The following is an 11,503-nucleotide window of genomic DNA, read 5'->3' as shown; positions in this document are numbered from 1 at the left end:
ACCAGACTGATGTTTGCCTTGATAAAAGTGTTTATGCGTGAGGTGTTAAAAAGAAAGTGTAGGGTTCCAAGTTAGAAATTGTAGTGCAATGTGTTAAACATGTTTGAAAACGAGTGTGAAGTCGTGGGTATTGTAGAATTCATGAGCAGTGTTTGTGCGCAAAAGTTGTTTTAGAGGTTGGACCTGAATCAGGAAGGTGAGACCCTAACAGATTTTTCAGAGTCTAGGCATTGGGGGTAAATACACTCGATTTGAGTGCTCCTTTAAGCCTATGTTGATCCCATATGGTTCGAGCATTCTCACAAAATAGAATGACCCTGACTGGTCACTTTATGATTTCATGTAGTGAGAGTCACCTGTCATACCTTTTGTGTGGTGTCTCTTGTTATGTACTCCTGGGCTCCCTGGTATTGTTTTTCACTGACATGGTATCACTTTACATATAAGATTAAGTCTTAGGATATTTGTTGCATAATGTCTATGTAATGATCATTGTGACTTGATACGTGATCGTGGATAATGAATTGTGTGAGTGTGAGATGTTGTGCTATATTTGAGATTTATTGTTTTGAACACGTGATTAATGTGAAGGTGTGGAATGAGATTTTGTGATTAAATCCTTGGGACAAGTGATGTTACACAATGAGTAATAAAATGATGTGAATTGTGCTAAGTTGAGTTTATTATACTTATATTATATATATTATATATATGTGTCTTTGTTTATCTCTACTTATTTATGAATGTGATAACTCACTTCCTGTGTATTGTTTGTGATCTCGAACCTTGTGTTCGTGGGAGCATATGACTAGGTGAATTACTCTAAGGAACCTCGTGCTTGAGGACTTCGGGCGGGACACAATGCTTTGATAAGATGTGGGTAAAAGGTTCACACAATACTTAAAAACATTGTGTGGACCTTTTACCCATGGGCGGGACACAATGCTATGGAGAACTTTGGATGTGACATGTCATTTCACTTAGAAGTTTCATTTGATAGAATGTGAATCTTTGATCCACGTGAATTTACTTACAATTTTATAAAATAAAATTGATTTAATTAGATTCTATATTTTATATATTTCTTTCATTTATATGCATGTTGGGATAGAAGATGTCACAATGAAAACGAGGAGGATTTAGACATAATGGTGAGTGAGGTTATAAAAATATCTTAAGTTAAAATGCAAACTATCAAAATAAATAAATAATCTTAGAGGATAATTGTTTTAAGCACAAAAACATTACAGCAACTACTATTTATTTGAAGATACGATAAACATAATATAAATTTGTGTTAGTTAATCCACGTAATCAAATGAAATGAAATAATAAAATTCTTTCATTTTAATTTTTTTCAGATTATTTTATCAATATAACTATCTAAAACATTTCTGATCGATCCCCAAGAATAGTGTTCTTCACACAGTCACACTAGTGTTTGAGACGAGGTAATAACATATTTTCAATAGGAGTCACTCACTACTTTCACTGCTGGTCAATGGGTCATCCTCTCTATCTGTTTTGTCTCCACACATTCCATTCCCTTTCCCTTTTTGGTTCACTCAACCAACCAACCAACCCTTCCTCAATCCAATTGCTTTCAATCTCATCCTTATGTTCACACCCTGAACCCATCATAAACCTCTCTTCTTCTTCTTCTTCTTCTGTTGCCATTGCACTTGCTTGTGGCAATGGAGGGTACCCTTTTCCCCAATAGGCCAGTCTTACCTGTTCCTTCACACAAACCAACACAACCACCTTTGAAATTCAAGCCAACTTTTTTACCTCCACAATCTCCACCACCATCACCACCTCCTTCTTTTCAGTTAGATTCCCTTCTCCAACACCTTCAGCATCTCTCTTCAGTTCCAATCACCACTCACACCCTCACAATTGTGCCTCCTTCTCTTGACAACACAAAAAATTTTAACAAGTCAGTTAATTCAAAGCACCCCACTTTAGGTTCTGACCCCATCATTGATGAGGACCAGTTTGATGATGCAAAGTTTCGATTTTTATCTGACAAGGGTAAGTTGCTGCTCAATTCAGTTGTTGGATCACCTTTGCATGAACTGAATGACTTTTTCAACTCTGTTAAGTTTGAGTTGCTTGAGGCTGATTTTCCCAGCTTGTTGAAGGCTTTGGACCTTTCTGGGAACTGGGAAAGGGCACTCTTGCTGTTTGAATGGGGTTGGTTGCATTTTGGGAGTGATCAGAATTTGAGGTTGGACAACCAGGTAGTTGAATTGATGGTTAGGATACTGGGGAGGGAGTCACAACATTCAATTGCATCCAAGTTGTTTGATTTAATTCCTGTCGAAAAATACTCCCTTGATGTCCGGGCTTACACAACCATTCTCCATGCGTATGCTCGCTCCGGGAAGTATAAACGGGCTATTGACTTGTTTGATAAGATGGAGGGGATTGGTCTTGATCCAACTTTGGTCACTTACAATGTTATGCTTGATGTTTACGGCAAGATGGGTCGATCTTGGGGTAGAATCTTGGAGTTGTTGGATGAGATGAGAAGTAAAGGGCTTGAATTTGATGAGTTTACTTGCAGCACTGTGATTTCTGCTTGTGGGAGAGAGGGTATGCTGGATGAAGCAAGGAAGTTTTTGGCTGAATTGAAATTGAATGGCTATAAACCAGGAACCGTTATGTATAATTCTATGCTGCAGGTTTTTGGAAAGGCTGGAATTTACACCGAGGCCTTGAGCATCTTGAAAGAAATGGAGGATAATAATTGCCCTCCTGATTCTATTACTTACAATGAGCTCGCGGCAACTTATGTAAGGGCTGGGTTTCTCGACGAAGGGATGGCTGTCATAGATACAATGACAAGCAAAGGGGTTATGCCAAATGCAATTACTTATACCACTGTAATCGATGCCTATGGTAAGGCAGGAAGGGAGGATGACGCATTAAGGTTGTTCAGCAAGATGAAGGACTTGGGTTGTGCTCCCAATGTATACACTTACAACTCTGTTCTTGCCATGCTAGGCAAGAAGTCAAGAACGGAAGATGTTATTAAGGTTCTCTGTGAGATGAAATTGAATGGATGTGCTCCTAATCGCGCTACGTGGAACACCATGCTTGCTGTATGTAGTGAGGAGGGTAAGCACAATTATGTTAACAAGGTCTTGAGGGAAATGAAAAACTGTGGATTTGAGCCTGACAAAGACACATTCAATACATTGATTAGTTCATATGCTCGGTGCGGATCTGAAGTTGATTCTGCAAAAATGTATGGGGAAATGGTTAAATCAGGCTTTACTCCATGTGTAACAACTTATAATGCTCTTCTAAATGCCCTGGCTCATCGAGGTGATTGGAAAGCAGCAGAATCTGTCATTCAGGACATGCAGACCAAGGGCTTTAAGCCCAACGAAACTTCGTACTCACTGTTGCTCCATTGTTATTCCAAGGCTGGGAATGTCAGGGGGATAGAGAAGGTTGAGAAAGAAATTTATGATGGTCAGGTCTTTCCTAGCTGGATACTTTTGAGAACCCTTGTCCTATCAAACCACAAGTGCAGACACCTTAGGGGAATGGAAAGGGCATTTGATCAACTTCAAAAGTATGGATACAAACCGGATTTGGTTGTCATTAATTCCATGCTTTCGATGTTTTCCCGAAACAAGATGTTTTCGAAGGCCCGTGAAATGCTGCATTTCATTCACGAATGTGGATTGCAGCCAAATCTTTTCACCTACAATTGCTTGATGGATCTGTATGTCCGAGAGGATGAGTGTTGGAAAGCAGAAGAAGTGCTCAAGGGAATTCAAAACTCCGTACCGGAGCCAGATGTTGTGTCTTACAATACTGTTATCAAGGGATTCTGCAGAAAAGGGCTCATGCAGGAAGCTATTAGAGTTCTCTCAGAAATGACCACTAAGGGGATTCAACCAACTATAGTTACATACAATACTTTCTTGTCAGGCTATGCAGGGATGGAGTTGTTTGATGAAGCAAATGAAGTCATTAGATTTATGATTGAGCACAATTGCAGGCCAAGTGAACTAACTTACAAGATTCTAGTTGATGGTTATTGTAAAGCAGGGAAGCATGAAGAAGCCATGGACTTTGTGACTAAGATTAAGGAGATTGATATCTCTTTTGATGATAAATCTGTGAAAAGACTAGGTTCTTGTATTAGGGAGAAAGTGGGATCTACTTTGTGATGTATCCTCTTTTGTTTCCTCTTTTCTCCATTTTTTTTTTATATATAATACCTATGCTAAATGCAATTCCATCATTTGTTGCAATTCTTTAGCATGGATCAAATCTAGTCCTTTGGAAAGTCCATTTGTACTATAGTTCTGTAAGTTAATAACTGCACCTCCAATCCATAAAAAGTTAGAAATATATTGAATTAACCTACTGGTGAATATCTCTTCTTGCTTGATTACATAGCTGAAAGTTATAAATTTTGGTGCAAGAAAGTTTTCTGAATCTGTTATATGCGTGCTGTTGTGAGATTTTTCCCCCAAGAAAATCTCTACGATTTAAGGGCCTCTGTGAGTCCCTTTTCACTTATTGGTTTCAAAAACTGTTTTTGATATAATTCCATGTGATTGAGCAATTAATTTTTAATTAAGTTTTGAAAATTGTTTTTCAAGAGTTTTAAAAACCGAAAAACAAAACCAACTAGAAGATATTCTCGTCTTTTTTTTTTTTGTTTTTTATTGTCATCTTGTTCAGCTTCTTCAATTCCTAAATGTGCTTTTTAGTCTTTAACTTTTCTATATCTTCATTTTATCCTTAAATAAATGTGCTTTGTTTTAAAATTAAAATGGAAGACCGAAACTCTGGCACAGAAGTCGGATTTTTTATTCTTTGTTTGGAAATTAGAACTGCGATGCGGTGGTATGGATTAGAGGACATGTCTCATTGAGTCCATGCAGGCTTTTGGACCTTTATTCAAGGCTTTTACTTCCTACACCTGCTTCATTTTGCTTCCTGCACCCCATTGCACAAAAATACCCTCACTTTCTCCAACGACACCCCCATGCCAGAGAAGCTCCACTATATGTTTGCGCCACTATTGATGCCGCATCCGAAGGCTATGGCAAAAAAATGCTTGCAACAAGAAGATCGAAAAACAAAACCTTCAACATCACACTTGGAGTGACTCAATCTACGCTCGAGAGCGAGATCAATGGGGATGGGATTGAGGTTGATCGGGTCAATGTCGTGAACTCAGAGCCCTAGGACAAGATCTAGCAATAGAGGTTATAAGGATTCAGGAGGTCAAAGAGGATTCAGGATTTGGGGGAGGGTCAGGCTTTCTAGGGCAATGTTTCAAGGCTAGAGGAAAGGACAATGTTGGTTTTGGGGGTGAGATTTTGGGAAGAAAGATAGGGAAAGACTTTTGGGGGTGTTCAAGTATCCACTTTTAGAATATGATTTTTATATTTTAGAATAACTTTTTCAGAATAGGAATAAGTAATATGGAAACTTATTCCAAAATATAAAAATAATATTCTGGAATAACTATTCGATAATAGAATAATGTTTTGGAATGACCATTTCATAATAGGGAGTGCTTGGATGAGGGATATTTTTGTCTGTTGGGATCTTTTTGAAGGTGTAGGAAGCAAAAAGAGAGATGCATAAAGTAAAAGCCTTTATTCAAGCATTAACTTTAACGCATTGAAACCCTTACCTGCTCATTTTTCAAATTAAAATTATCCACAATACCATTGGTGAGGAATGGAGTTTGATTGACCTTATCAAATTAAGTAGACCAGTAACTATTGATACAATATACTATTAATGGAAAAGTGAAAAAAAAAAACATAAAAAAGAAGAATAATTAAACAAGATGTAATTCGAGATCAAGGGTAGACTTGTTTAGTACTTTATAAGCATGCCCCGTTAGAAATCTAGAAATTAGAATGTATGCTTGCATAAAGAAAGGTTTAGCTTCTTGATATCTAAAATTATGCAATACATAGGAAATTTTTAGTATCTTTAATATGTCTGTAAGTATTTCAATTGGGGTTTAAAATTCATGTATGTTATTCTTAGAATATATTTTTTTTCAAAATAAACTTTTACATGTAGAAAAAAAAGTTTTTTTTATTACTTATATAGTATTTAATTGCTTTGTAAGTCTCTTGAGACAAATTTAAATTTTCTGTAAGTACAATTTAAATTTAGAAATTTTCATTTGCTTAGATTGTAATATCATCTCTTTTTCTTTAAAATGTTACAATAAAGAAAATAGAATCATTACTCACAAAGTTTAGATACATGTAGATGTACTTCTTTTAAGTACAATTTAAATTAAAAGTTTTCATTGTCTTAGATTGTAATATCACCTCTTTTCCTTTAAATTGATATAATAAAAGAATATAATCATCACTAACAAAGCTTGAAATACTTAATAGATATTTAGATTATTTGAATATCTCAAAAAAAGTTTGATTCTTTTGTCATGAATATGAAAAAGAAAATCTCGTTAAAAAATTTTGTACTCATATGACCGAACACTCAATGATCATATGATAAATTGGCCACACACTCATGAGCCATTGTCAAACATAGCTTATCTAATAATCAAAGCAAGGTATGGTAAGTGTGAGGAATGACAGAAGGTTTGAGATTCAAAGCAATTTGTGGGAATATTCCAAAATCCAAAAGATAAAGATGAATATCTAATGATCAAATTAAGTATTATTTGATCATAAAAGATTGGCTTCTTCGTTCTCTACAAGATACCCCTTGGCTATATAGCAAACTAGCACCTAAGACTTAATACTTCGATCATGGTCAGACACCCCTCAAACATGGTAGAACAACCCTTATGCCATAGTCACATCTCTTGACAATGGCCGAACACCCCCTGGGACATAGTCACGCCTCTTGACTATGGATAACACCTCTCAGCCATGGCCAGATACCCCTCAACCATGGTCGAACACCCTTTGGCTATGATAAACACATCTTAAGCATGATTGATATCCTCAAGTCATAAGCAAAACACTCATTGCCCATGATTGGATACCCCTCCAACTATGGCCAAACACTTCTTGCTTTTAGCTAATCCCCCTCGACTATAGTCCAACACCCCCCTAACCATAGCCACATACTACATGGATATATGATAAGATACAAGTCAACTCCGCAAAATATTAATGGAGGAATTTTAGCTAAAAGTAATCATCATGAAGACCTTATTAACATGTAACTACAAATTAGCATTTCCACTAATCTCATAGGTAACACCTAAGGATCCTAGGCCCATAAATATGTGTATATAAAGGATGAGATTCTTGAGTAGCACACTGTTTATTCTCATCTACTAAATTTGGGGAGATCATTGATTTGCACGTCTGAGTGTCTTTATAGATATTCACTCCCACCTACCGGAGAAAGAGCTCACCGAAGTAGGACGAATAAACATCAATACACCATAGATGAGAAAATTATCCTAATAATATGTGTGTATAAATGATGAGATTCTTGAGGTAACACATTGTTCATTCTCATCTACTATATTTAGGGAGATCGTTGATTTGCACGTCTAAGTGTCTTTATAGATATTCACCCCCGCCTGTTGGAGAAGGAGCTCACCCAAGTAGGAGGAACAAACATCAATACACCATATAGGAGAAAATTATCCTAATAACATGGTTCAGGTACAAAATTCATATCCATTTTAGTGATAATTTTATCTCAAAAGAAATTACTTTTTGACTGTGAATTGAAAAATATCTTTAATACACTTAATTATGGATAAATAGTCATTTTCATTTCTGAATGTGTACTTTCCTGACAAATTCATCCCCGAAAGATGAAAATTCAAATTTTAGTCATCGAAAGTGAAAAAAGTGCGACAAATTATCCATTTGTTAACTTTCATCCATTACCGTTAATGAAAGAGTCTACGTAGCACATTCAGGGATGAATTTGTTAGCACTCAACACATTCAAGAACAAAAATGATTATTTATCCAAAATATAATTTAATCTTCATCTCCCTCTCCTTTTTAACCGTTGCAAGCATAAAATTACAATAAACACTTAAAAAAATAAGAAAGCAAGCATAAGTTAGAACAAACATAATAATAAGCATAATATGTCTATTGCTCTTAAATTTCTAATGTGACAGTAATTTACAAAAAATATGAGACTTAAACAAAAATACACAACCATTAAGTAATTTGTTAACTGTTTGTCAAGTGTACCAAATGTCCAAATAGTAAAGACTCGAAAGTTCGATTGTCGATTTTCATAAGAACTTTATTTTGTACTTGTGTTGGATAATTTTCAATTTATAAGGGGAAAAGATGAGATGAGGGAAAAAATGAGTTAAAAAAATAGTAACTAAATAATAGATATTAATAGAAAACAAAAGAAAATAATAAGAAATTCAATGAGATGAGAATGTTAGGATCTAACATGCCTTATTGACCTAAGATGTATTATTTGAGATTTTTCTCTATCAATTATGTGAATTTTTCCTACCCACATTTATTAGAATACTTGCCCCTGATGTCTCACGATGACAAACTTATCTTACCTATCCTAAATGTCTTTGCAAAGATTCAATTGATAAGATGCTTGAAGTTTACAATTTCTAGATGTTTGCTTTGATGCATGGACATAATGCAATCTTCTATGTCTAGCAATGATTTTATTAAGATACTCCTTCCTTTTAGTTCTATTAGAAATTATTCTTTGTCGAGCGACTAATTCCTAAAACTGATGCATGCAAAACCTTCCTTGTATTTCTATTAAGGATTACACTCATCTGTCGAGCACCTAACCCCCAAAGATGATGCAATGATGAATGATACATAAAATTAAAAGTAAGAAAGGATAATAGGAAAGAAAACACCTATTTGCATTGATAGATATGAAGTATATAATACATTTTTTGGCTTTTTAGGTCTGTCAGATCTTAACTAAGGGTTTAGTCTCTTATAGTCATAAGGGGCTTTACACTTGAAGAATGAGTTTAGAAATTGATGGAAAAGAAGAATGAAAAAAAGGTAATAGAAAATGATGGAAGTCCCTAAGGGAGAGTTCTTAGGCTTTGAGTGTGTATTAGAGTACTCTGAGACTTGATGTGTCTTTTCTCCTTGACTTGACTCTCTTTTTATAGTTGCTAGAGTAGACTTGGGCCTGCGTACTCGCGCTTAGCGCGCTCTGCTCACTTAGCACGTGAGTCTGTATTCGTGCTTAGCACGCCTCTTCCTCGCTTAGTGTCCGTGCTTGTTTTTGCACCGAGCACGTCAGTGCGTCTTGGGCTGAACCTTTTTTTAACTTTTTGCTATTTTCTTCATCTCTTAGGCTTTTAATTCCTCATTTTCATATTTGCAAGTCATGAATAGGAAAAACATCAATTCTTAACAATTAAGCATGAATAACTGCTAAATAATCATTTTTAAGGATATTTTCATTATAAAAATAACTCATATTTAGTAATTATCATAATCCTTAAAAAAATGATACTTAACTTAATTTTGTCACTATCTAATATTGTCACAATAAAATTTTTAGAACAACAACAGAGTATGCTTATTAATCAATATTATGCTTATTATTATACTTATTATAACTTATGCTTGTTTTCCTATTTTTTTAAATGTTTATTGTAATGTCATGTTTGCGACGATTAAAAGGGAGAAGATGAAGATTAATTATTATTTTGGATTAATAGCCATATTCTCTGAATGTGAAGAACACTGATAAATTCGTCCCTAAATGTGTCACTAAACTTTTTAAGTAACGAATAAAAGTTAACAAATGAATTTGTTGTGTTTTAAATTTTATCATTCAGAAACGAATTTATCAAAATTTTACACATCCAAGAATAAAAATGATTATTTATCCTAAAAATATTATTAAAAATTTAGAGTTTTTCTGTTCAAAATTTATATTCCGTCATCCAATAATTAAATTAGATATCCTTTCATTTAATTATTATGTTAAATGCGCATGAGATATTTCCTACCTAGACTTAAAATATCTACCTAACATCTTCTCACGTGCTGGGGTATTGGGTACTGAATTTTGAGATTCGTAAAAATAGCACAAACAATAAATTCCTTATTCTCAGCGACTTTGTGTTGTGGGGATTACACTGACCAAACAACAAAAGTAATGTCATGTTACGAACAATGGATCTAGTTTAGTCTTTTTATTTTATATATATAGAAATAGTTGTTGGATTTAAATTTTAAAATTTACAATCTGTCAATTGGATCAATTAATGTATGTTTTTTTATTTATTAAAGATCAATTAATATTTCTAGACTTTGTTAAATTCGATTATTTAATCCAAAAAACTTTATAATATGTAATGAAGAACATTTTTTTATACTAGTAAATATGGCAACGGGGGTTGGGGTCGGGTTTTGTTTACCCCACCCCATCCCTGCCCTTGAGATCGACGGGGGTATAAATGTATCCCATCCTCGATGGGGTTGGGTTTTTCCCGCCCACTCTGTTTTCGAAATTTTTATAAAATTTTATTAAAAAAATATAATTTTTTATAAAATAAAAATATAATTTTAAATAGAACATAAAATTCAATTCAACACTAACATAAAAGTCAATCTAATAGTTTCATATTTTAATGTGTTATATATATTAATTATTAGCGGGGCGAGTTCAGGGACGAATTTGGCGCGGGTATTGAAAATCTCATCTTCGACCCCGAATCCGAATTTGACTATCGGGGAAAACCCAACCCCGACCCCGATCAACTCGGATTTTCCCCATCAAAATCGAGACGGGTCTGGAGCGAGCCCCACAGGTTCGGGCCCCGTTGCCATACCTAATATTATACTAGTAGTTATTAATTTATACAAAAAATACCTATATTATATATGGACTTATTTATTTATATATAAATTTATACATTTTTTAATATTCCTTTTCTTTATTTTTTTAATCACACGAACCCTTTTATTTTATACTTGATTTTGTTATAACTAAATTAATTACATACTATTTTGTATTATTTTAAACATTTTATTTATCATATTTTAAAATTTACATAAGTTTAAAATATCTTTATTATATGGGCATACGCAATGCAGTGAGTTATATTGTATGACGACATTATCACATTACACATATCGCATCACATTTTACATTCACATAAAACTGTTAGTTCAATATCAGTTCGACACGTTCCAATTTGTTTAAAGAATCAGATACTTTTTTGCTGAATTAAAAATGCAATAAACGTACAAAATTTAATTAATCTTATTTTTAGTTAAACCTGTAAATGGTCAAATGTATTTCAAATTCAAATTTTTAGTTTTCGTTCCTCTAATATTTGTAAGTATAACTTCATGTATTTTAGTATACAATTTTCACACTATCAATTAATGAAAATTAACATTATTATAATTTTAGAGTATTTGTTTTAAAATTAATAACCTTATTGTATATGATATAGTTTGTAGTTTAATTAAAATATAAAATATCACTACACAACTTATTTACTCATTGCATAAAATGAACTTATTTACTCATTT

The 11,503-nt window shown here is 33.9% G+C and overlaps 1 protein-coding gene across 1 annotated transcript; it reads left to right on the top strand.

Annotated features, from left to right (window-relative positions):
• Window positions 1-1,479: 1,479 nt before the first annotated feature.
• LOC114367903 (pentatricopeptide repeat-containing protein At2g18940, chloroplastic-like) lies at window positions 1,480-4,398 on the top strand. Its single transcript, XM_028325157.1, has one exon. It carries the CDS (start codon window positions 1,695-1,697, stop codon window positions 4,185-4,187), a length of 2,493 nt encoding a protein of 830 aa, XP_028180958.1. The 5' UTR covers window positions 1,480-1,694; the 3' UTR covers window positions 4,188-4,398.
• The last annotated feature ends 7,105 nt before the right edge of the window (window positions 4,399-11,503 follow it).

The sequence above is a fragment of the Glycine soja genome, chromosome 9 (assembly GCF_004193775.1).
Source record: "Glycine soja cultivar W05 chromosome 9, ASM419377v2, whole genome shotgun sequence".
Classification (NCBI taxonomy): domain Eukaryota; kingdom Viridiplantae; phylum Streptophyta; class Magnoliopsida; order Fabales; family Fabaceae; genus Glycine; species Glycine soja.
The sequence above is the reverse complement of the archived record's forward strand: the minus strand, read 5'-3'. Positions and strand labels throughout refer to the sequence as shown.

Coding starts and splice junctions, on each gene's coding strand:
- LOC114367903 (XM_028325157.1), top strand. CDS start 1,695: ATGGAGGGTACCCTTTTCCCCAATAGGCCAGTCTTACCTGTTCCTTCA.